At 38.7% G+C, this 27,469-nt stretch overlaps 1 protein-coding gene and 1 pseudogene across 1 annotated transcript in view; one reads left to right on the top strand and one right to left on the bottom strand.

Annotated features, from left to right (window-relative positions):
• Window positions 1–4,983: 4,983 nt before the first annotated feature.
• Window positions 4,984–27,469, bottom strand: part of TAMM41 (TAM41 mitochondrial translocator assembly and maintenance homolog) — a 47,956-nt gene continuing 25,470 nt past the window's right edge. Inside the window, exons 6-8 of the mRNA XM_011370661.2 lie at window positions 15,973–16,138; window positions 14,554–14,616; window positions 4,984–5,119 (exon numbers count right to left, since the gene is read on the bottom strand). Of these exons, the coding sequence (XP_011368963.1) occupies window positions 5,043–5,119; window positions 14,554–14,616; window positions 15,973–16,138 (306 nt within the window). The 3' untranslated portion in view covers window positions 4,984–5,042. The remainder of the gene's footprint in view (window positions 5,120–14,553; window positions 14,617–15,972; window positions 16,139–27,469) is intronic.
• On the top strand, window positions 10,735–10,853 carry LOC111745989 (annotated as a pseudogene).

The raw sequence follows: 27,469 nt of genomic DNA, 5'->3' as shown, positions 1-27,469 counted from the left end.
AGCCAGCATCGGGCACAAGGCAACTGCTTGCAGGAGATCCTGGCAAGGATGGGGTTTGGGACTCCTCAAAAAGGAGTTTAAGTGCTACCATGTGATGTCAGGATTAATACCACTGCAGCTTTACAAATAAGAAAACAGCATTAGGATAAATGTCCCCAAGATCACATAGTAATTTGCATAATGAACACTTGAATTTAAATCTACAAGGTATAGTGAGAAGAGCAGAGTGCAAAATAGGAAAATTAACACCCACCTCGCAGGGTAATTGTAAGGAAAATGATACAATTTATGTAAAGTCGGGGTGGGGGTGGGGTGCAGAAGGTTCTTTAGCAGTATTACCTTCTTTCCCATCCAGTCTTCAAATTTAAAGCTCTTTCCATTACACCACACTGCCTCTTCATCACTCAAATTCATCAGAGGATATTACATATGTAAATTTTATGATAAAAAACTACAATAATCATTTAATTTGAGCCTCATGTCAACCCTTGCAAGGTAAGTATTATCTCCATTTTCCAGAAGAAGAAACCCAAATTCTTAGAGGATACACGATCTCCTGGGGTCATTCAACTGATAAGCAGTAGGGCTGGGATATGAACCCAGGTCTGACTACCCCAGAGACCATAACTTTCTTGTTAAACCATACAGTCACTTTCTGAGTTGATAATTAGGTTTCTAACAGCATAGAATAGGATTTAGAATTAGGTTTCTAATAAGCATAGAAAGGATATTTCCTTTAGATAAGTTAATAATATATAGAACTATTATTTGGGAACTAGAATAATATCCTTTCTAATAAGCATAGAAAGGATATTTCCTTTAGATAAGTTAATAATATATAGAACTATTATTTGGGAACTAGAATGCTTTACCTTTTGTCCTGTTAATAAAAAGGAGAAACTGAAAGAGTGCTAGCTACATAATCATATGTACACATGTAATCATATGTAAAATAATCATATAGTTTAAGGTTCACATGCCAACCTGATGGAAACAACCTGCTTAGTACATATTTTTAAAATAAATGTATTATAAATGTATAAGTGAGTTTAACATTTCTAAAATTCTCATTCTTTTACTGGGAAAAAAATCTGCATTTTTGTCTTTAATAAAACTATCTGGAAAACATATGTTTGTTGTTCTAGTCAAATAAAACCATCAACCATGGTACTGGCATAAAAACAGACATATAGGTTAATGGAACGGAATAGAGAGTCCATAAATAAACTTAAGTATATATAGTCAATTAATTAATGACAAAGGAGCCGAGAATACACAATGGAGAAAGGACAGTCTCTTCAATAAATGGTGCGGGAAAACTGGAGAGCAATACGCAAAAGGATGAAACTGGACCACTATTGCACACTGTACACAAAAATAAACTCCAAACGGATCAAAGCCTTGAATTTAAGACATGAAACCGTAAAATGTTCACTGTAGCATTATTTACAATGGCCAAGATATGAAAACAATCTGTGTTTGTTGATAGATAAATGGGTAAAGAAGATGGTATTTACAATGGAATATTGTTCAGCCCTAAAAAAAGAATGAAATCTTGCCAACTGCGACAACATGGATAGACCTTGAGGGCATTATGTTAAATGAAATAAATCAGACAAAGGCAAATACCATACAATCTCACTTTTATGTGGAATCTAAAAACAAACAAAGAAACAAAAAAACCAAAGCAAAGTTCCTAAATACAAAGAACAGATTGGCGGTTGCCAGTGGCAGGGGTAAGGGGTAGGCGAAATGGTAAAAGTCAAAAGGCACAAAGTTTCAGTTATGAATAAATCATGAGATGTAATGTACTGGTGACTATAGTTAGTAATACTGTATTGCATATTTGTGGTTGTTAAGAGTAAATCTTAAAAGTTCTCATCACAAGAAAAAAATTCTGCAACTATGTAAACTAGTAATGGATGTTAACCAGACTTATTGTGGTAATCATTTTGCAATATTTACAAATAGCGAATCATGTTACATACCTGAAATTAATATAATATTGTATGTCAATTATGTACCTCAATTAAAAAAAAAATTTGTGCCGTGATTGTACTTCTGATTAAAAGTGAAAATATTACCCCATACCCATGACTGAATTGGAAATGGGTTGCCACCTCCCAGTGAAGTCACAGTTATCTGTTTCAATTAGCTTCATATTCTGAAATAACTCTAGAATTTGAACAAATTATCTGCAGCATCTGGTCCTCCCAAAAAGGAAACCTTAAAATTATTTTTGAGTTAAGAAAGATGAATAATAAAGTTATGTTAGACAACTACAGTGTACTCACAAAAGAAAAACTTAAATAGAATCTCCTGTGCTAGGGATCAAATGGGATTTAAATAAATATTTAAATCACAATGTTAATGCATTTGATTAAAATTTTCAGTCAAGGACTTTGAAGTACAATATAGACTGGAACTCTACTCATTTGGTTTCAATCAGTTTTTCAATATAATAAATATGTAATTAGCCAAGGAACAGGGTCAAAACCTCAAATCCCATAGGGCCAGGAAGGTAATGTAAACCAGATTTTGGAGAGAGTTTCCTCACTTATAAAATGAGGATAATAAAAACATACATATCACTATTACGAGGATTAAATTAGATAATGCCCGTGAAAAAGCATTCAGACACATGTTTACAGCTATTAAGACTCTGCAAATAGTACCCATGGTTATTCACCAACTGCTTTTTTCGAATGACTTCACAATGTCCTAATAAGCTACCCTTTCTTTCACACACTGCTGAACCACCCACAATCTTTCTTCTTTCACGTTTGTGATGAAGCTAACAATCTGATAAAATAGCATAGCAGCATCTAAAAGAAGGAAGTAAAACAAAATTGGGATGTTCTTGCTTCATCATTTTCCTCAAAAAACTTTTATGAGAGCTTACTATGGGCAAGGCATGGCTGACTAGAAGAAATATAGTTTTTACCAGTCATCAAATGAAGAGAGAAACAGCTTTCTTCCCACTTCAGGAAGAAACCAGTGTATACAGTTTGAAAAGGTCCATGATAGCACTGCCCACTGGAATCTAAATTGTTTAGTAGTACATTAAAAAAAAAAAAGAAGGAATAGGTGAAATTGGTATTAACATTAATAATATAGTCAATGGATCCAAAATATTTTAATTGCAATCGATATTAAAAATTATTGAGCTTTCTGCATTCTTTTTTTCATACTAAGTCTTCAAAATGTGGTGTGTCTTCTATACTTAGATGACACCTAAATTTGGACCAGTCATATTTCAAAGGCTCTATGGCTACACACGTCATGGCCATCCTATTGCAGCACAGGTCTATGAGATCTTCGGAGAGAATTGCTAAAGAAAAGTTAATATATAAGTGTTTAATATTTCAAGGTTTGTCCTGTATTACAAGGGCTCTGAGGTTTTATAGCTGAGAAGGTCTGGAAGTCCCTTGTGATGCTCTCACCAGCCAGATTCTCTCCAGAAATGGAGCAAACATTCTTCCAGCTGCCAGGCCTGTAACTGGCTTGCGGGTGGGCAAGTAACTCAAGTAGGGCCTTGAAATCAGACAGTGGCTTGCTGGGGGCTGCTGAAAAGTTTTCTTGCCTTTTAAAGAGGGCTTCTGAAAGGAGCCCTGTTCTCCCTGAATACGGATGGGAAAGCACATAGCTCCTGAAGTTGTTGCCAGCAGTCTCAGAATTAAGAGGGAAGCCAGCCTAAGGCACATTGTGGGGTTCGAATTCCAACATGGCAAAGGGCAGGGAGAGGACAGGTGGAAAAACTGGGTCCTGGATGATTCTGTTAATCTGCTGAATCAAACCAATTCTGAATCAAGCCCATCACACTTCTAACTTTTCAGTTCTTTGAACTGAATGAATCTTGTTGATCAAGGCACTCTGCAGTGGATTTTTTGTTATTCAAACATTCCTGTTATAATAGGGAAGGCTCTGCAAGGGGCCTGTGGCAGGCTCCTCATCCAAGTCACTGCTGAAGACCAAAGTAAAAAACCTAGGTCCAGGAAAATGTTGATGCAACACCTGTGACCTCTTAGTGGAAAAAAAACAACTGAACAAGGATGGAGCCTAGGCAGAGAGAGGCTCCAGAGAGAGTCCCTGCCTGTAACCCCTGGAACTGCATGCCCACAAGCATATGCACAATTTTTCAGGTCTCTTGACTCTCACGTACTGGAAAATGCAGAACACAGCTAAAGCTCTTATGAAGGCAGGACACAGATGATTTTGTATGTAAAGAGGATTGTTCTCTCATGCTAAGTCCTCAAAGGAATTTGGGTCCCCCCACCACTTAAATGTCTAATACATACATATAAAAACAAGTACAGTAAGTTCTTACTTAAGATTGTCAAAAGGTTAGAAACTGCAACTTTAAGCAAAACATATAGTGAAACCAATTTTACCCTAGGCTAATTGATATAAACAAAATTTAAGTCCCTACAGTAAGTATATCTCTGGTCATAAAATCATCACCAATCTTGTAAAGACTGAAAACACTTTCAATATTAAACATTGAAATAATTGTGAGCTATACATACATTTAAGAAAGATTAATAAAATCAAATCATTAAGATCATTACTTTCCAACCCATTCATTCCAGTTCAGGGTCCTGAGTGGCCAGAGCCTATTCTGGCAGCTCTGGGTGGGTGCAAGGCAAGACTCAACCCTTGGCAGGATGCACTTCCATCACAGGGCACACTCACACACCTACCCACACTCAGACTGGGACAAGTTAGACGCAACGACTCACTTCATGTGCACAGCTTTGGGATGTGGGAGGAAACTGGAGTCCCCACCAGAGAAAACCTGTGCAGAAATGGGGAGAATGTGCCAACTCCACACAGACAGTGGCTCCACCTGGAAATCAATTTTTTTCTTTCTCATCAATGTTATAATGAAATGACATTGAAAGTAACAATGTTATTGGAGGATCTGCTGTATTATACAAACCAAAGCATCTTCGAATTCAAACAATGGGTCGAAATAACAAACACTGTTTTGTCAAAAAGCAACTTTATTCATCTATACATAACATATATAAAAACAAGCAAAATCAGGATGTTTTCCTCAGCCATCCTTTCCACATTTTATGCAGCTTTCGTGAACCGTAAATCAATGATTTCTTCATGCCTAAAATAGAAAAGAAGACACAGCTGAGAAAATTAAGGCTTATTGGGTAGATATTCAGCTAGAGTTCATGATATTTGGATCAGAGACTTGTCTTCGTAGTGAAGCAGTGATGGGCTGACTGAAGGGTTTAGGAGACCCTGGGAGCTGAAAGTCATTAAAGGTCACTATGATCAATATGAAGAGAAAAGATTCTGATTTAGGCATCTACTGAAACAATGATATGGATGTGAAAGGTACCTGAGTTTCGGAGATAAGTGAAATCTTCTGAGGCACAAGCATATTGGCAGCCTTTAAATTTAGCAGCTCTTTTTAAAAGGAGGAAAAAGGAAGAACACAGAAGAAAATCTGTATGTAAGTGGGCATCCTTGGCTCCTTTAACTCCCAATGCCTGCATCTCAACCCTCCCCAGCTCATTGCTTTTGTGTCACTGCATATGCAGCTGATCCACCCAGAATGAATCTTGTTTCCATCACTTTCTGTTAGGTAGATATTGAATCCCCTTTCGGATTTCTTCTCTAGAAGTGCCTTCCTTGACTCCCAGGCCAATTCAGACACTTCTCCTAGTCCCAGAGCACCTGAGCTGATACACAGCAAAGAACGCCCCACTGTATAGTGCTTGTCAGTTTATTCACCTGACCCTCTGCCTAGACTCACAATTCCTGGGACAGGGATCTTGTCCTGTTCATCCCTATATCCCCATGTCCCAGCATAGTACACAGCACATAGCAGGTGCTCAGCAAATGCTTTTGAAATGACGAAACAGATATCTGTACCTCATCCAGATATCTGACCTTCCAGTACCCTCTATCTACTTAATCATAAGTACCTGATGAAATCGGAGAAGAAGCTTTCTGGGGTCTTTTGAGAAATAAATAAATGTGATAGAATAAATGGGATGTTATTTGTCTATCAGATCTAATAAGGTCCTATTTGCAGACAGTATTATGGGCTTGACTTCCTTTGCATTAAGGATGAGATCATCTAGTCTGTGTTTTGGGGTGTGGCCCAAAGATCCCAATAGTCATTTTCACCGTGAGATACAAACTGTGGTCTGTGCTGAGTCTGAAATGCGCCCCTGGCAGTACACTTTGTAAGCACTGTTGATGAGGTAACAGGATTAGTTCTGGAGACTCCCTAACACTGGGGTTTAAGTGATCTCTTGAAAATACCTGGCCGTGTTACCTTAAGCTGCCTAGTCCACTTAGGACCTTTAAAGAGGCTACTGCAGGCAGTGGCAGGTTAAAAGGCAAAAGGTATCAGTAAAATCATTAGCAAGTACTTCTAGAAACTCTGGACTGGCTTGTCTGCTGACTGCTTGCAAACTGACATAGCCTAGTCAAGAAACTCAGAGCTCCTTTCCCTGCCTCCACCCCTTTTAATTTTCTCCCTGGAGCAACCACTCTGGTAAACCTCACCCACTTGAGCATTGAGACTGGAAACTTATTACATAAGGTGCTTTATAAAATTCCAGCCAGAACCAATCAAGACACTAAGCAGAATACAGGTAGTTGCAAATGGTAAGGTTCAACACAGCAACCCCAGGCCACAGCGTCCCAGCTAGAGGAAATTGCATCAACCATGATAAATCCCAGTTCAACTTCAAAAACTTACTCACAGACTCCTTGGAGCTTAACATTTAAGGTAAATACATGAAGTACATGAGCAGCACCATACGGCCATTTTTTGCTTAGGAGATAGAAACCTCCTTTAATTGAAAACAGTCTCTCTCTTCCATGGCTCTGCCAGAGAGATATTCTCAGAAAGACCACAGCAGAGAATTGTTACAAAGAGCACTGGAAGAGGAGTCAAGAAACCTGCATTCTAGTCCCAGCTGGGCTACAAACTTACAGTGCGATTCAACCCTCTCTGGGCCTCGATTTCCTCACCGGCACAATGACTAGATTGGACTAGGTTAGGGGTTCTCTAACAAGGGGCCCATAAACAGGCTTCAATGTCAGTCTGTGAACACCCTGGAACTGTTGCAGTTTGCTGCATAGGTACACACGTGCACTTCTGTGCAGAAGGTCCAGAGTTTTAGCCAGCTTTTCACAGGGAGCCAGGATTTGCAAAAAGTTAAGAACCAACAGATCACAATAAAGGGTCCTTTCTGCCTTAATATTCTAATTGCAACAAAGGTGGACTTAAACTTCATGAATCTAGAGTAGTCCAAATCTCCTAAACAGGACACAAAAAGCTGCTAACTATAGAGGACAAAACGGATAAGCTAGTCTAAGTATAAATAAATACTTCTTTTCACCGAAGACATCATTAAGAGAATGAAACAACAAACCTCAGAATGGAAGATTTTTGCATTACATATATCCCACAAAGGACCCATATCTAGACTTTATAGAGAATTCAGCAAGAAAAGGCAGACAACTCAACAGAAAAAAGAGCAAAAGACTAGAATAGGCACTTCACAAAAGAGGAGATCCAAATAAGCATATGAACAAATGCCCAATTTAATTAGTCATTAGGAAAATGTAAATTATAACTCCAGTATGATACCATTAATCACTTACCAGAGCACCTAAAAGGAAAAAGACCCATATCAAGTTTTGGCCAAGGAAGTGCTGCAACAGGAACTCTTGCTAAGTGAGAGAGCAATTCCGACATCTGTTTGGTGGTACCTACCTCAGTTAAACATTCACTCATTTTAGATCAAGTAATTCTACCCCTAAGTTTATAACTAACAGAAATGCAGAAATACACTCACCAAAAGACAGGTATAAAAACATGCACAGCAGCACTACTTGTAATAACTCCAAACTGGAAACAACTCAAGAAATCATCATTAGTAGAGTGGGTAAATTGTGTACATTCATACAAATGGACTGGATGCAATGAGAATAAATGAACCAGTACTATTCCCAACACCATAAGGAATCTCATTGATGTTACTGAGAGAAAGACACAAGAGAGTACATATTTATGTAAAGTTCAAAAATGGGCAAAACAGAAACACGGCATTAGAAGTAAGGACAGTAGTTACTCTTGGAGGAGTAGTGGCTGTAACTGGGCACAGGGTGGGTTCTGGGGGATTGGTACCGTTTTATTTCTTCATCTGAGTACTAGGCTCATGAATTTAATTTTTGAAATCTTTATTTTTGAACTTTACATAAATATGTACTCTCTTGTGTCTTTCTCTCAGTAACATCAATGAGATTCCTTATGGTGTTGGGAATAGTACTGGTTCATTTATTCTCATTGCATTGAATTTTATGAAAATTCACCAAATGTATGATTTGTGTACTTTTCTGTATAGCTGGAGATTTCCCATTCTACAGAAGGTCGAGAATCTTTAATTTATTCAGTTACTGAAATACACTGAATGAGTATTTATTGAGTACCCATATATATAAGACACTAAGAGAGTTGTTGGGGATACTGGTATGAACAACAGTTATGGTCTCTACCTTCACACAGTTTACACTCCATAGAATTCTACTTGGCCTATATAAAAGCTTACTTTCAGTTTCTTCTTCCTTTCTAAAAAAAAAGGATGGTGATTTGGGAAGTTTGTATTTAGAATGTGGCTTGAGGGAAGACAGCCTGATAGAGAAAACTATCTTTGCTCCTTCCCCAATGGATAAAGATACAACATCTCTTTAGATACATCTTCTTTAGACGGATCCTTATTTACCTAAGGATGAAATGTTTTTAAACCATTTTTTTTACCTTATTTACCATCACGAATTCAGGATTTTGTTTTGGAAACATACAGAAATCTACTTCAATATATGGCTCCTAAGGTTTTTCTTCTATCGCCTTCCCGCTTGCTTCACATGACCTACAGCAAAGTTACTGCATATGTGAGACTATAAATTCCCTGTGTGACCTTAAACTGATGAGTCCAATGGCAGACAAAATTCTCCAAGAAATAATGTGAGTCAGAAATGACTGGGCTGTGAGAGGTCTCTACCTTCCCATAATTCTATATTTTGGATCTTTAGGAGGGAAAAATCTGTAAGCCCTCAGCATTCTTCCAATTAATAGCCAAACATAGTTAGTTATATCTACAAAGAAAACCTCTTCAGAGGCAGAATTACAACTCATTTTAAAATGTTTTAGTTATAAGAGATCAGAAGCAGAGGTCAATGAATGATCCATTCTATTGTGTTCCAGGAAAGGGCTGGTAAGAATCAATTGAGGCATGCCAGAATCTTTTTAGTAACAAGACTGAACCTGCCTCGTTAATTCAGTTGAATCTTTTGAAGCTAGAGAAGTAAATAGGTATCTGTCCCCAGAGTTAATTGTGATTGACCAGAAAATCAGGTGAGGAAAAATAAAGCAAAAATAAAGATTTCAAAAATTAAATGCATTAACCTCCTCTAACCTTCCTCGCATCCTGGAACAGCACCATCTATTGCTTCCTAAGCCAGAAACCTGGGAGTTATCTGTTACTTATTTTTCTCCTTCATTTCCCATATCCGTCCAGTCACTAAGACCTGGTAATCTGCTTTCCAAATATTTCTTGCATCTTTTCTCTCTGCCTCTACTGTAATGACCTGAGTCCAGGCTTCCAAAATTCCTCACCTGGCTGGCTGCAACCATATCTAACCAGTTTCCCAAGCAATAGCTTTATCTCCCTTCAATCTGTTCTCTATTCTCTAGCTATAGTGGTCTTTCTATAGTCCTTCAGTGGCTTCCCTCTACTCTCAGAATAAACTCTGAATTCCTTTCCATGGCTTTTAATGCCTTCCCTTGTCTGGCTCCGGCTTACTTCTCAGTCTAATCACTAAATTCCCCCATTTCTCTCCCAGATCCCATACCAGAATACTCAAACAGCTCTACTTCTCTCCAATCAGATTAGAAACATAAAAGACTGCTGCTGCTCAGAATATGACAGTTTGCTTAGCTGGTCTTCTGTTACAGGTTAGAGATGTGATGCCATCTGCTGCTTCTATGAAAGGAGGAGAAGGCACATATTAGGAAGCTAAACAATCTCTGGCTACTCCTAAGCTGGCTGGCTCCAGCTACTGATCCACTATCCAGAGATGATAACTCTGAAATTCTACCAAGATCACAGTCTAAGAGGAGGCAACATTATTTTTTAAATGATCAAATCTCAGGGTAAAGAGAAAAAAAGTGTTTGGTTTTAGAAGTATTTCTGTCCTCACTTCTCTGGGTGTATCTGATGGTCAGGGAATTTCAAGGGAACTTATAAAGACAGAATGTGAAAAGACTGCATGAGAATACGCTGCTGTGTTATCGAACATGGCTTATGAGAAAGGGCAATTCTCTGAGCTGGTTATAGATGCCTGGCTTCCAGCTTTTCTAGGGATTTAGACTAGACTCACCTAAGTTTGGGTAATATACTGGAGACTCTCAGAACACCCTGTGAACTGGGTATTGGTGGCCCTGCCATTTTAAGGCAGAGGGCTAACTGATATACCAAGGTTACAGAGCCAAAAAATGAGTAACTACAACTTCAAGGCAATGTCTTCTGACCCCAAGCTTAGCTCCTGGCTAGCTACTTGTCTGAACTGAACTGTATTTGAACATAAAAGATATTTGCTGGATAAGAGGAAGATTGAAACTTTCTTTTTACCCTCATTATGAGTAGGAGGCTGCAAAGAAGTGGAGTGATAATGGCTACAAAAGAATACAAACTCGTCTATGGCCATGCTACCCTGAACAACCCCGATCCTGTCTGATCTCGGAAGCTAAGCAGGGCCGGGCCTGGTTAGTATTTGGATGGGAGACCACCTAGGACGACCAGGTGCTGTAGGTGTAAAAAATAAAAAAATAAGGGATTGTAAACTGACAAGGTCCTTGCAACCTGTGAGGTCAATCAAGCGTTGCCTCAACTAAAAAGTAAAAAAATAATAAAAAATAAATAAAAACTCAACCAAATACACTGGGGTTTTCTCACCCTGCAGATGATACGTTAGTTGACTTGAAAAGTGAACAGATGCAGAATTATGGAGATTTTGAAAAGATGAACCCAGCAACAGTAAGGCAAAACAATAGCTAAAACTGCAATAAGAGGACTTCTAAAGAACAAAGTCTGGGAGGATGGAGATTCTGAAACTTGCTGTGTAGTTAAGAGGAAAGAGAAAGAAGCAAACCAGCCACTCAGTTCCTTTCATTGCTAGTTTACTTCATCCACCTAGAGGTTAAGTGACTGGTTAAAGGACTAATACGATTTGAATAACATAGTGCAAAGAGCCATATTCTAAAGAGAAGTCAGGAAACGTTTAGAAAATGATATCAAAAGAAGAAAGACTAGGTACAGTGTTAGATGCTTTTATATATTCAAGATACAATAATCTTCACAACCTGGAGAGGCAGGTATAATTACAGCTGTGAAATTAAAACTCAGAAAAATTATGTAACTTGCCTAAGTCATAGTAGTTAAGTTGGAATTTGAAACCTAGTCTCTGGGGTTCACAAACCCTTTCCCTTAGCCTGTGTTCACTTCTTCATAGCCCACAACCACCATAAACCTGAGAAGCCAGAATAAAAAGTAAGTAAACCTATAGAATCTGAAGGGATGCTCATCACTTTCCACAATTTCTTCAACCTCATGCAGGTTACAGACATTCTGTTACTCTGGACTTGTCAAGACAATAAGGCATGTTTAGAAGGGAATGGGAAGCAAACAGTAAGCCAGCAGAGGACCCTACAATGGGCACTCCACAGCCACACGGAAATCTGGGCTGCATGATCTGTGAGGTGCTCCCCACTGCCCTCTGCTGGCAACTGGGAAGAACGAGTGGAAAGAGGACCAAAGATTCATTCAGGTTGAAGTGTCAAGAGATGATGTTGGATTTTTAAAAACCTTTATTAGAGAAAAATTCAAACTTATAAAAGAATAATACAATATGTCTCCATGTATCTTCATCCAGCTTCGACAATGTATTAACTCATGATCAATCTTATGTCATTTACTCCTTACTCACTTCCCTCCACATTTTATTTTGAAGCAAATCTCAGATATTTCATTTCATCTGTAAATATTTTAGTTATGTATTTCTAGAAGAAAAGGAACTTTTAAAAAACCCTGTCACACTACCATTCTCACAACTAAAAAAAAAATCACCAATAAATGTAGTAATTTCTTATAGCACAGGAAGCCAAAAAACAAACAAACAAACAAACCCCCACAAATAAAAAATTCAAGCATTCAGCCACACCCAAGGAGTATTATAGCAAGGGAGCTGCAATCATGCAAAACACATATTAATAGCCTGAACCACCCAAGCAAACAAAAGCACCTCATCTTCAGCCTTGCCAGGATAAACCAGCAGGAACACAGATTAAATAAATATCTTAGCTGGAAACTCAAAGCTATGTACTCCTGAATGGTAGGAAAATCTTCAGTTGAGTAGGTTTGGCATAGGTACTACTAAATCTTTCTTGAATCTTTGGCTGAATCTTTCCAAAGATTCAAGAGAGCCACGCAGTGTCCTTGAGGCCAAGTTCTCTGCTGCGTATCCAGGAAGCTGGGTGAAATATTAAGGGGTGTGACCAAGACAGCTCCCTGGCTATCTCAACCCAGGAATCAGAATCAGGATGAAAGACCACTCCCTTCTTTGTGTTAGCTCTGAGCCAATTATGCCTGACTCTCTTTCTAGATTATGAACTTCTTGAAGGCAGGATGGTGTCTTGTGTTCACTTTCTATCCTGCATGGCTAGCACATGAGAGACGCTCAGCACATGGTTACATAAGAAAGACTGAACTAGAAAAGGCCATCATTTGACAGTTCCAAGTGTTGGAAAGAATGGGGAGAAACAAGAACTTCATTTACTACCAGTGGGACTATAAATTGATATAACCATCTGGGAAGGCAATGTGACATTATCCAAAGATATGTTCAAAGGCTTAAGTCCATAAAACAAGAATGGGATGTTTTAAAATTTATACACACATACATATACACATATATTTCAGAGAACAAAAAAAGAAAACAAAAAGAACTGCTGGAAATTGAAAATGTAATAGCAGAAATTTAACTCAATAGAAGGGTTGGAAGCTAAAATTGAGAAAATTTCCCAGAGAGCACATCAAAAGGACAAAGAGATCAAAAATAGGAGAGAAAAGAAGGAAAACCAAAAGACTGGCCTAGGAGGTCCAATATTTGAACAAAAGGAGTTCCAGAAAGAAGAGAGAAAACAGATAGGAAGAAAGTAAAGAAAAAAGAAAAAATTCTTATATTCTGAGTTTCCAAACTGAAAGAGCAATGAATACACGGTATAACAGATAAAAACAGACTCACATCAAAGCACATCACTGAGAAATTTCAGAGCCCAGGGAGAGAGTAAACATCTAACAGGCTTCTAGAAAGGATGTATACAAAGGATTAAGAATCAGAATGGCTTTGGACTTTGACAGCAATCCTGGAAGTCGGAAGATAGTTGGAGCAATGACCTCAAAATTCTAAAGAAAAACTATTTCCATTCTATCTGTAGCCTAAGTCTCAATTAAGTGTGAGAGTAAAATAAAGATATGTTTAGACACACACAGTCTCCAAATTTGTCTTCCATGCACCTTTTCTCAGAAATTTACTGCATGGTGTGCGTCACCATAATGAGAGTGTGTGCCATAAAGGTGAAGGACATGATATGCAGAAAAGGAGATACACAGATGAGACAGGTGAAGACAAACTCCTTGGAAAAGGAAGTTGTACAGAAAAGGAAAAGTATAGTATGTGGCTGACCTGTGAATCTTATTAACATGGTCATAAGATGTAAACTGTGAAGACTGACTTTACCAAAACTACAATATAACTAATATTAGGAGGACGGAGGGATGGGAGGGTCGAGGGTGTGTCATAAGAGTGCATGGAAATATGATGGCTAGGTGGAGGGCCAGGAGAGGGAGGGAGTAGTTAGGGGGATCGTTTTATAAACTATATAGATGTCTAACCAATGTATTATATACTTGAAACTAATTTAAATAATTAAATTTTTAAAAAAGAGTGCATGGAAGAGTTAAATTTTATTCTATTACAGTGAGAAGTCAACAGATAATGCCTAAATTTGAAAAGCAAAGAAGCAGTAGTATAATTTAGAGAACTAGCAGTGAAAACAAAAATAACCCACTAAGAGAGTTGGAAATAGTAATTTCTGGAGAGGGAAAATGGGGGAGAAGGGCAAGGTACTGCTGTTTCTGCAACAATATGCAACAATAACTTTCATAAGTAAAAAACATGAGAGAAAAACCTACACATAGGAGTTAATCAGAAAACTTAGAAAGGCTGTAAAGCCTTTCAACAGTACCTCACGTAGTTTGACTTTTTTAGATGACCAGATTACAGTGCTGTCTGCCTGTCTGTATGTTATTGCTATGTCTTAGTTTATGAACAGCAAAATTCGGCATTTCACAACTACTTGCAGGATACATACAAAGCTTTACATTTTAACCAGGGATGCTGAGGTCACTCAGTCCAGAAGCTTCATTAAGTAAACAGATTTTCTAAAGTTCTTACCAGCAGTGAAAACGCCTTTGGTGCTCTGTCTTATACTAGAAGGTCTCACGATTGCTGAAAGCCCTGTGAGGAAAAACCAAGGATGCCAAAAAAGCCAGATGTTAGTGATCTCAACACTTTTAAAACCTGAAACTAAATATTCTTTCTAGTTATCCAAATAAAATCAGCAAATCTATCTCTGTCCTAGTATAACAGAGTGACAGTGAAAACGGTATCAAAATTGAGGGCCAGGAGACTGGAGCTGTCAGCCGTGTCACCAATGAGCTATGTGAGCATAGGCAAACGACTGACCTTAACCTGAGCCTGGGCCTCCTCATCTTAAAATAGGTTGAGTTAGTGACCCTCGAAGACCATTTTATGACTTTAAATCTGCTTAAGGCTGTTTGTTATCAATTCCAAGATGTAAAAATATAAAACAAAACAAATGTTTCTGCCCAGAGGAAAAACTTTCATTATGAAAACACATACAGAGGACTCTTCAGTGAGAAGCAACAGCACAGTCCCCTATGCTCTCAGAAAGGCAACAGAGATCACACCGTGACCAGAATTATGTTAAAATGAAAAACAACAAATGATATGCCTCCATATTTATCTTCAGAATAGGTAGCTGGTGACCTAAACATATACTCTGATAACCTGGGGCAGGTTGCTGAGAGACTGTGTGTGGAGCCCACCTACTGTAGCTAATGTTCAATATCGTCACTATGAACTGCACCTGGCACATTGGTTTGCACCTTGTAGGAGCTCAGTAAATATGTACCCAATGAAATAGGAGAACACACTCTTCTGAGGGAGGGAGTCATTTTCAATTTTCTAAATATCTCTTTACTGACTGACCTCATAAATTACCTTTAACACCTCAAAGGGAAGTGGGTCTCTGAAGATAAGGTTCAGAGTTTTGGGAAAACATCTGGGAGGCCCTGGGGATGAAGTATGGAACATGGGCCATGTCAGGGGGAAACTGCTGAACACACTATGACACACTGAATGGGAGTTAGTTGATGAAAACTGTGTTCTTAATGTTATCTGATGAAAGCCGTGTTCTTGATGTTATAAAAGCATTAAAAATGTCACCAGTCTCCTTCCTTCTTAGACCCACCATGAAGAAAACAGACATGTCTTTGAAATAACTTCTAGAAGTTATGTGCTTGGGTCCAAAAGAAACATTGTTTTTCCCCTTTGACAGTGATTTAGGACCCAGGAATCTGAAAATGGAAGTACTTTAACCACCCCTACTTCAAACAAATGAAAATTTAGATTTGGAAAAAACTCAGATTTTTACTGCTTTCTTCTTCCTAGAAGCAATCTATCTCTTGATCTCACTTAGGTAAGAAAGAATAAAGAATACGTCTCAGTCACAAACAAAGTTTGCTTTTACCCACAGCCAGCACTTCCTCAACGTCAAATTCATAAACATACCTAGTCGCACTACCTCTCCACAGTCAGGATCATGAGCAAGTTGGAATAAAGTTTCTTCTACGTCTCTGTTTTTTCCAGGAGGGTCCATAATTCGATTTATTTGTTGCTGTAACGTTTTGGGCAATGTCATCAGCTGAGTGAATTGTCCTTCAGGGCTTTTATCTATCTAAACAAAACAAAACAAAACAGATGATGTCTATGGAAAGTACTTTGAATTCTTTAAATACCCAAAGACACACAGCTTCTCTTTAAAGTCACGCACACATATATGAACTCACACCCTAGACTAGGCAGCATGCTAAGGAGACAGTCTCCTTTCTGAAACTGAATGTGTAACTGTTCAGAATTCTAAGTTCCTTCAAAAAAGCGAATTCTTTTCCTATTATATTTCAGTTCTACAAGAGAAAAGAATATGAACTTCTTTTCAGAATCAATTCTGACTCTCAGTTTTAAAGTTTCTACTTGTCTTAAATGCAGCAGTTAAAGTATGTGGGGCTGTAGTTAACATCTCTTGAGGCCCCAGCAAATACAGGCACTCAAATTACCTCTTCCATATTAAACACAGGGACACAGAGTAACACAGCCAGGATCATGCAGCCAATAAGAAAGAGTGTCCCCTGCCTTTAGGGCTTTTACACACCATGCTGTATTTCATAAATTGTAGGAATAAAGTGATGACAAAAACTAATCTTATTCACTTTTAATCCCCTGGCATATAGTAGGTACTCAAAAACATTGGTTGAATAAGGAAATGAATAACTACATCAATAAAACATAGTTGTCATTATTTCTTAAATAGGAGTAAGTTACATCAGTGCTTTCTGTTCTCAATGTATTCTTAAATTGAAAAATAGAGAAATAAAACATATAAAACCATGTATCAGACTTTACTTGGAAACCTTAGAATCAAAATTTAGCCATAGAGCTGAGGTCACACCTAGCTTCCCTAACTCCTAGTCTAATATACTTTACTTCATGGAACTATATTTTTACAAAATTATGTAAATACTGACTACCTGCCAAGTTGAGAACCAGTAACACTGCCCTCAACAGCTCATCACATTATTTTCCAAGTAAGAATCTTTCCAATATTTTTTAAATAAATGTTTAGGTTTTAACTTTAATAGTAAGAAAAATTAAACAAATGAATGTACTAAATTTTAGATTCAGATTTTCCATACATGACCAACTTTTTTAATAACTGAATTCACTCATTCTATCACTTTTTTTCATTCAACAAATATTTATTGAGTACATGCCAATGTCTGGATTTTCTAGTTTTATCTATAAAATCTATGCAAAGTAGGAAATGCTATTATTTAGTGGCTCCAATAAAAGTAAAGAATTTTTTAAACCTATTTCACATTTATCATTAAAATGGTTCTAAATTATTAGGATTTAACCTCTAGTCAGCTTTGGCTAACTGACAAAAAAATGTGGATATTTCTGTAAAATATGCTAGAAATGACTTTTACAGACTGAAATTTTAGGGCCAAGTATTGAGATTAGTCAAAAGGATCTTATATTTCTATAAGGCTTTAATTATGAAACTTCCAGCAATTTTAGAGATGTCAAAATGCCTTAGTACTATAAGGAATTAGAAAATAGTATTTGCTACTATTTTCTCTTGAGGAAAAGAATGCACTCGAATTTTCGCTTGGAAGCATGTGTCTAAAGACAAAATATCAGGTGATATGTCAAATAAATTGTTAAATTCTAATTATCCTTACTCTTTAATTCTTCATATTTTAGTGACATGAAAGTAAAAGCATTCAGTTAAATGGTGAGAGTCAAATTGCATTTTAAAAGCATCATGGGAAAGACCACATACTGTATGATTCTATTTATATGAAATGTCTAGAACAGACAAATTCATAGAGGCAAAAAGTAAATTAGTGGTTGCCTCAGGGGAGGGGAAGCTAGAAACAGCTAATAGGTATAAGGTTTCTTTTTGGAGTGATGGGACTGTTCTAAAATTAGATTGTGACGATGGTTGCACAACTCTATGAATATACTAAAAACCACTGGATTTTATGGTATGTGAATTACATCTCAATAAAGTTGATATTTAAAAAAAACAAATACGGTCACATGATAGTGGATGCTGTGTTGCACCACCCAGATCCTGGCTTAGGGCTAAGGTACTCATTCCACTAGCTGCTGGGATTCTCTCAGAGTCCCTACCAGAACTGTACTCAGCTAAAGCAAGCTGCCTGTATCCAATGACTGGAAAAGCAGGAGTACAAAGGCCTATATTCTTTGTCCATGTTGGGACAACTAGGAAAGGCCATCTAGCTCCATAGTGCCACAACAGGATCAGATGAGGTCTTTGTTTCAAGTCTGCCCAATCCTCAGCTTACACAATTAGTACCAGGAATGGTGCTGTAAAGCATACTCTGCGATGGCTTTTTGGAGCAGTCATAGTGTAGAAGGCCAAGTGGAAGCTTCTTAAGTTGCCATTCTCACACTCTGGCCAAAGGAGTAATTAAAAAATAAAAACATCCTGGGAGGAATGGCAGAGGTTAGTGTCACCTGTAGATCTAAAGGATACAGAGGTGTGATGTTTACTGCATCAACTTGCCTAGGCTATAGTGCCCAGTTGCTTCGTTAAATATTAGTCCGGATGTTACCGTAAAAATATTTTTTTTAGATGTAATTAAGTCAGTAGACTTTGAATAAAGCAAATTACCCTCTATAATGTGGGTGGGCCTTATTTAATCAGTTCCAGGCCCTAAGAAAAAAGACTAGTCTCCCAATGAAGAAGGAATTCTGCCTCCAGATTCTCCTCAGATTCTAGACTACAACATACTCTTCCCTGGGTCTCCTGTTTGTTGGCCTGCCCTGCAAATTTCAAACTTGCCAGCCCACCAGCATCACGAGAGCTAATTCCTTAAAATAAATCTTTCCCCTTCTCTTTCTATATATCCTATTGGTCCTGTTTCTCTGAAGAACTCTGACTAATTCAAGAGTTGATGGTCCTTGCCATATTTCCATTAAGTCTGGCCCTCACATAATCCAAACAGATTCTCTAGACTGTAGTAGACTCTGCATATTCTGGCAGACTACCACAAATGCAATCAAGTAGAAGCCCTAATTGCATCTGTGTGCCAGAGGTGGTAAACCAGCCAGAGTAGATCAACAGAACTGCAAGTATCTGGATTGGGCCACAGACTTGGCAAGTACATTCTTTTCCATTAGGAAAGAGGATCAGAAGCAGCTCACATTCATATGGGACAGACAACAGTATACCTTACGGTTTGCCTCAGGGCTATGTTAACTCTCCCATCCTCTATCATAAGATTTTCAAAGGAAACCAGACTATTTGGATATTGGAGGCCTTGGTAGATATATGCACTCCAGAGTGTAGAAGAGTGACCCTATAAAGTTTCTGGAGCCTATTGCAGCCGTGAAGTTTTGGGGGGGGGGGGTCAAGTGGCCTGGAGCATTCTGGGACGTCCTTTACAAAGTAGAGGTCAACTTATTGCATCTTGCACTTCTCACCACTGAGAAAGAAGCACAATGCCTGGTAAGCCTCTTCAGGTTCTAGAAGCAGCATCTCTCACTTGGGAAAAATGCTCAGACCCATTTACCAAGTGATATAAAAGGATGCCAGATTTGTGAGGGGTCCAGAGCAGACAAGAGCTCTGTAATAGCCCAGGCAGCAGTGTAAGCAGATCTGCCACTTGAACCATACAAACCTGTAAACTCTATGGTACTAACGGTAACTTCAGTGTAAAAAGAAGCCATGGAAAGCTTATGGTGGGCTCCTAGCAGGAGAATCACAATGTAGTCTGCTAGGGTTCTGGAGCAAGGTCATGCCATCTGCAATGAAGAACCATATACCATTTGAAATCAACTCCTAGATACTAGACTCTGGTAGAGATGGAACTTCTAACTGTGGGATAGAAAAAGGCCAGGGATATGAAAAGACCATGCATCAAGAACTGCCCATCGTGAGCTGGGATTTGTCAGATTCACCAAGTCTTAAGGTCAGAAAGGCTCAACAGTGATCCACTATAAGATGGAAGAGGTACACTAGCATAAGACATGAGCAAGGACAGAGGGCACAAGTAAGCTGCACAACCAGGAAACCTAAACTCTCATAATATCCACTATGCACTATTATATCATCTGTTCTACTTACCCATTGGTTTATGCATATAACCACGTGGAAGCTCCCTCGTGACTGGTTTTGGGGGGAAGAACAAGGACAAGCTTGCTTCATAGATGATTTGGCTTAGTATGTGTGAACTGAAAATGATGCATTACAGCCTCACACAGGGATAGCCCTGAAAGACATCAATGAGAGGAAATCCTCTCAACGGGTAGGCTTCGGGTGGTATTCCAGGTAGGGCTGCTGATACACATCTCTAAGTACCCCTTGCCAAATTTTGATGGTACATGGACAAGTACAGTAGCCACAGCCTGAGATGGGCATGGTGACCAGAGTTTTAGACACATCAGGGATGAGGTTCTGGGCTACCTCATCTGAACCAACAGAAGTGCTAGATGATGGTGAGGGGAATTTAGTATGGGTAGTAGAGGAGGAAGAAGATGGGTATAAGCTTCAGCCTCAAAACCAGATATAGTGCTGGAACTGTATGTAGCTCAAGCTACTAATCTTAGTTTCCCCAGGATAAGAAACCATTTAGAACCTAGATCATGCGGGATTTCATAGGCTATAGTAAAAAATTTGGAAAAGTTTATCTTCCTAGTTAAAAGAAATTTCCAACCCATTTCCCTTGCTTAGTTTCTAGAAAGCTGGCAGCCAGGCACATTATTCTTTCCATCTTCTAACCAGACCAGATGATGTCTTGCTGGAGAAAGTCTACAGATACTGACAACTGGGGTCCTCCAATAAAACAGCCAAGTCTTTATCCCATAATCCTACAGTGAAGCTCACCAATTGATAAGCCCTATCATTCACAAAGAACTTCTAGTCTGTATTTTTAAAGTGTGCTGCTCTATAAAACAAGCCATGAAGAATATCCAAACATTTGAAGAAAGCCTCTATTACAGCAGATACCTGTAGATCTAAAGGATACAGAGGTGTGATGTTTACTGCATCAACTTGCCTAGGCTATAGTGCCCAGTTGCTTCGTTAAATATTAGTCCGGATGTTACCGTAAAAATATTTTTTTTAGATGTAATTAAGTCAGTAGACTTTGAATAAAGCAAATTACCCTCTATAATGTGGGTGGGCCTTATTTAATCAGTTCCAGGCCCTAAGAAAAAAGACTAGTCTCCCAATGAAGAAGGAATTCTGCCTCCAGATTCTCCTCAGATTCTAGACTACAACATACTCTTCCCTGGGTCTCCTGTTTGTTGGCCTGCCCTGCAAATTTCAAACTTGCCAGCCCACCAGCATCACGAGAGCTAATTCCTTAAAATAAATCTTTCCCCTTCTCTTTCTATATATCCTATTGGTCCTGTTTCTCTGAAGAACTCTGACTAATTCAAGAGTTGATGGTCCTTGCCATATTTCCATTAAGTCTGGCCCTCACATAATCCAAACAGATTCTCTAGACTGTAGTAGACTCTGCATATTCTGGCAGACTACCACAAATGCAATCAAGTAGAAGCCCTAATTGCATCTGTGTGCCAGAGGTGGTAAACCAGCCAGAGTAGATCAACAGAACTGCAAGTATCTGGATTGGGCCACAGACTTGGCAAGTACATTCTTTTCCATTAGGAAAGAGGATCAGAAGCAGCTCACATTCATATGGGACAGACAACAGTATACCTTACGGTTTGCCTCAGGGCTATGTTAACTCTCCCATCCTCTATCATAAGATTTTCAAAGGAAACCAGACTATTTGGATATTGGAGGCCTTGGTAGATATATGCACTCCAGAGTGTAGAAGAGTGACCCTATAAAGTTTCTGGAGCCTATTGCAGCCGTGAAGTTTTGGGGGGGGGGGGTCAAGTGGCCTGGAGCATTCTGGGACGTCCTTTACAAAGTAGAGGTCAACTTATTGCATCTTGCACTTCTCACCACTGAGAAAGAAGCACAATGCCTGGTAAGCCTCTTCAGGTTCTAGAAGCAGCATCTCTCACTTGGGAAAAATGCTCAGACCCATTTACCAAGTGATATAAAAGGATGCCAGATTTGTGAGGGGTCCAGAGCAGACAAGAGCTCTGTAATAGCCCAGGCAGCAGTGTAAGCAGATCTGCCACTTGAACCATACAAACCTGTAAACTCTATGGTACTAACGGTAACTTCAGTGTAAAAAGAAGCCATGGAAAGCTTATGGTGGGCTCCTAGCAGGAGAATCACAATGTAGTCTGCTAGGGTTCTGGAGCAAGGTCATGCCATCTGCAATGAAGAACCATATACCATTTGAAATCAACTCCTAGATACTAGACTCTGGTAGAGATGGAACTTCTAACTGTGGGATAGAAAAAGGCCAGGGATATGAAAAGACCATGCATCAAGAACTGCCCATCGTGAGCTGGGATTTGTCAGATTCACCAAGTCTTAAGGTCAGAAAGGCTCAACAGTGATCCACTATAAGATGGAAGAGGTACACTAGCATAAGACATGAGCAAGGACAGAGGGCACAAGTAAGCTGCACAACCAGGAAACCTAAACTCTCATAATATCCACTATGCACTATTATATCATCTGTTCTACTTACCCATTGGTTTATGCATATAACCACGTGGAAGCTCCCTCGTGACTGGTTTTGGGGGGAAGAACAAGGACAAGCTTGCTTCATAGATGATTTGGCTTAGTATGTGTGAACTGAAAATGATGCATTACAGCCTCACACAGGGATAGCCCTGAAAGACATCAATGAGAGGAAATCCTCTCAACGGGTAGGCTTCGGGTGGTATTCCAGGTAGGGCTGCTGATACACATCTCTAAGTACCCCTTGCCAAATTTTGATGGTACATGGACAAGTACAGTAGCCACAGACTGAGATGGGCATGGTGACCAGAGTTTTAGACACATCAGGGATGAGGTTCTGGGCCACCTCATCTGAACCAACAGAAGTGCTAGATGATGGTGAGGGGAATTTAGTATGGGTAGTAGAGGAGGAAGAAGATGGGTATAAGCTTCAGCCTCAAAACCAGATATAGTGCTGGAACTGTATGTAGCTCAAGCTACTAATCTTAGTTTCCCCAGGATAAGAAACCATTTAGAACCTAGATCATGCGGGATTTCATAGGCTATAGTAAAAAATTTGGAAAAGTTTATCTTCCTAGTTAAAAGAAATTTCCAACCCATTTCCCTTGCTTAGTTTCTAGAAAGCTGGCAGCCAGGCACATTATTCTTTCCATCTTCTAACCAGACCAGATGATGTCTTGCTGGAGAAAGTCTACAGATACTGACAACTGGGGTCCTCCAATAAAACAGCCAAGTCTTTATCCCATAATCCTACAGTGAAGCTCACCAATTGATAAGCCCTATCATTCACAAAGAACTTCTAGTCTGTATTTTTAAAGTGTGCTGCTCTATAAAACAGGCCATGAAGAATATCCAAACATTTGAAGAAAGCCTCTATTACAGCAGATGAGAATGAATCAATAGGAAAATGAACAAAGAGAAACAGAGACAATGGAGAAAGAAAATTTTTAAATCATAATAAAAACATTTAAAGACTTTGAGAAAAAAAATGGCGTAGATGATAGAGGCTCTGTACATCCCTCTGGCGACTAAATCAAAGTTGTGACGAAAACAAGGAGCAGCAGCAAGGAAAAATCACCTGGGATGAACAAGCCATACAACTAGAGAGAAAACCAAGAAATCACCCTGCAATGGCAGAAGGTGGGATGGGGCAAGGACACAGGCCTACCCTGGCTCCAGTGGCTGAGTGAGACAGAGGCTCTGGCAGCGGCAAAAGCCTCTTAAAGGCGCCGTGTTTGCGAGCAGATTTTCGTGGTGACGGACCTGCTCACTCTGAGCACCAATGCAGATCAGGCTGCACACGGGGACACCAGGGACATACATTGTCCGAGTGAGGGCCGAGGTGAGACTTGCTTGTACAGAAGCACCGGCAGTATCCATTGTTCCCTGTTGAGTCTTTCCCCCAACCGGACACAGTACCGCCATAGCCGTGACATCATCAAACTGGATAACAGAGGTTGCTCCACCCAGAGGATTCCCTGAAACCCCACCTTCCCCAACTCGCGGCCCCTATCAAGCCACAACCAGGTTTATCCTCAACAAGTCAGGTGCTCCTTGCTGAGACTCACAATGGAGGAGGCAGCTGGCCTCGGTTTCCGGTGTAGCCTTTTGGGGCAACTATAAGCACAGCATCTGTGGATTGCTTGCCGAATCTTAACAGGTGGCTCCGGAGGGGTAGAGGCTTGGGCTAAATTTGGCCTGCAGCTGAACCCCTCTCAGGACTGTGCCACTGAACACCTACTTTCAAATCCACACTAATAAGACTGGGAGACTTAGGAGCTTTGCTTAGTACATAGAAATAGACACGGAAAGGTAGCCAAAATGGAAAGACAATGAAGCAGAAACCATATGAGGGAACAGAACAGAGATTCAAATATAATGGAGTCAAGTAATCTAACAGATGCAGAGTTCAAAACATTGGTTAGAAGAATGCTCAATAAACTTTTGGGAAGTGTAGAGAACTCCAACAAAGAGATTAAAAAACATAAAAATGGAAATTGAAATTGTAAAAGAGAACCAGTCTGAAATGGAGAACACATTACCTGAGAAGTATATTAAATAGAATAAACAAATAAACAAAGTGAATAAAGAAAAGGATCAAATGCCTTATCTAAAGGACGGGAAAGCCAAGGACATGCAAGAATGGCAAGAGATAAGATGCCAAGACTATAAAAATAATTTAAGGAAAATATAGGACACTGTTAAGGGTCCAAATATCCGTTTGATCAGTGTAACTGAAGAAAATCAAGATGTTGAACAGCTATTTGAAGAAATAATGATGGAAAACTTCCCTAACCTGGTGAAGGAAATAGATATAAAACCCCAGGAAGCTCAGAGAATTCTAAAAATCAGGGATCCAAAGAGGCCCACACCAAGACACATCTCATTAAAATGCCAAAGGTTAAATACAAAGAAATAATATTAAAAGCAGTAAGAGAAAAACTGATGGTTACTTATAAGGGAATACCCATAAGACTGGCAGCTGATTTCTCAAAAGAAACTATGCAGGACAGAAAGGCTTGGCAAAAAGTATTTGACAAGATGAAGACCCAGGATCTACAACCAAAAATAATTTATCCAGCAAAGCTATCATTTAGAATTGAAGGACTGATAAAGAGCTTCCCAGACAAAAATAAGCTAAAGGAATTTATCGCCACCAAGCCAGTATTTCAGGAAATGTTGGAGAGACTTCTTTAAGAAGAAAAACAAAGTATCAAAAACAGGAATAAAGAATAGTAACAACTACATTCCTATCAATAAGTACCTTAGATGGAAAAGAATTAAGTGCTCCAACCAAAAGATAGAGTGCCTGAAAGGATAGGAAAACAAGACCCCTACATATGAAAAGGAAGGGGATGGAAAAAGATATTGCTTTGATGGACTTAGAAGGTATTTAAGTCAGACAGAAAAATAAACACTATATGATTTCACTTATATGTGAAATCTAAAGAATAAAAAGAACAAACTAATCAAAAACAGACTCACAAATATAGTGGACAATCTGGTGATGGACAGAGGAGAGGGGGGTTTGGGGGCTAGGAGAATGAGGTGAAGGGTTAAAGAAGTACAAATTAGTAGCTGATGGATGGTCACGGGGATGGGGAGTACGGCATAAGAAATGCAGTTAGCATTAATAAGCTGGCCAGGTGGAGGGTCAGGAGAGGGAGGGAGCAACTGGGAGGATCATTTTATGAACTATATAGATGTCTAACCAATGTACTGTATACTTCAAACTAATTAAAATTAAAAAAAATTAAAGACTTTAAAGAGATAAAGAAAGAAAATATGTTCATAAAAAAGAATAGAATGTGATAACAAAGAACATTCAGAGGAAATTGAAACATTGATAGAAGTGTCAGAAGATCAATTTGAAAAATTCTTCTGGAAAGCAGGGGAAAAAAAAACACCCCAAAGAAACAAAAAAGAGGAAAGAAAGGAAAAACAAAAAGATCAAACCAGAAGGTCCAACAACCAACTAACGGGAATTTCAGAAAGAACAAACTAAGAAAGTGAATATAAAGAAGTTATTATAGAAAAGATAAAAGAAAATTCGCTAGAATTGAAAGTTATTAATTTGTAGATTGAAAAGGCTCATGAAAAACAGACATATACAAAGACAAAGGCAAATCATCATGAAATGTATGGATACTGACTAGGAAAAGGAAAAAGATCCTAAACACTGTCAGAGAGATAAAAAGGTTACATTCAAAGGATAAGGAATCGTCGGACTTTTTAACGCAACTCTAAAAACTAGAAGAAATGAAGCTATGGGTTAAAAATTCTGAGGGAAAATTATTACCAACCTAGAATTTGATATCTAGTCCAAACTATCAATCAGTGCAAGGGTAGAATTTTCAGATGTACATGGTCTTAAAAAATTTACCTCCCATACAATCTATGTTAGGAAGATAAACTTCATTGAAATTAAAGTATAACCATGAAAGGGGAAGATAAAAGATCCAGAAAATAAAAAACTAGCAGAAGAGAAAGGCAAAAAATTTCTCAAGATGATAATGAAAAGAAGTTTCAGAACAGTTGTACAGTAAGCCTACAAAACGACCAGTCCAAAAAGGAATGGGGGACACAAGGCTCCATGCAGATTGTCCGCCCAAAAAACAAGAAAGAAAAAATACTTGATGTGTTTGTCTATAATGAGAGAAGTTTTACAGAATTCTAAGAGTATGAGGATGAACTAGTGGCAGGTATGAAGAAAACCTAGCAAGTGAAAAAGATGAGACAATTATTAACGCCGAGAAAAACAAAGTTATATGGGGAAGGGAATTTCATAGTCATATATCTTAGCAATGAAGAAAAGATAAGTTGTCATAATAAAGTAAATACTGAATATTAACCTAACCCAAAATCATGAATAATTATATGTGGAGCAACAATGAGGTAGGAGGAAAAGTGTGTGTGTGTGTGTGTGTGTGTGTTGATGAGGGTGGAATAAAAGAGTAAAATATCCTCACCTTTCATAGATGAATGACAAAAATAAAGTATAAAATTGAAAAAAATCAAGAAATGACAGTCAAATCACATTATTTAGAAACATGGAGGTAAACATCACAAGAATCAGCTAATGATATGAATTGAAAGCAGTTCCCTCCAGGAAGTAGCACTGAGATGTGAGAAGGTGTATAGCAGGGAATGCTACTTTTTGTTATAAACCTTAAGGCACCATTTGGTTTTTGAGCCATGTGCATGCATTACTTTAAGAAAAGTGAAAATTAAAAACAAATAACCTAAAGCTGAAGCAAACGCAGCAAAATCTGCTCAACACAGTGGTGGGTATTCTGGAAATTTCATGTTATTCTCCATTCTTTCCTTATGTTTAAAACAATTCCTCTTTTTTAAAGTCCCTTTCAG

The sequence above is a fragment of the Pteropus vampyrus genome, unplaced genomic scaffold, assembly GCF_000151845.1.
Source record: "Pteropus vampyrus isolate Shadow unplaced genomic scaffold, Pvam_2.0 Scaffold171, whole genome shotgun sequence".
NCBI lineage: Eukaryota > Metazoa > Chordata > Mammalia > Chiroptera > Pteropodidae > Pteropus > Pteropus vampyrus.
Note: the sequence above shows the minus strand (reverse complement) of the source record. Positions and strands in the feature narration are given on the sequence as shown.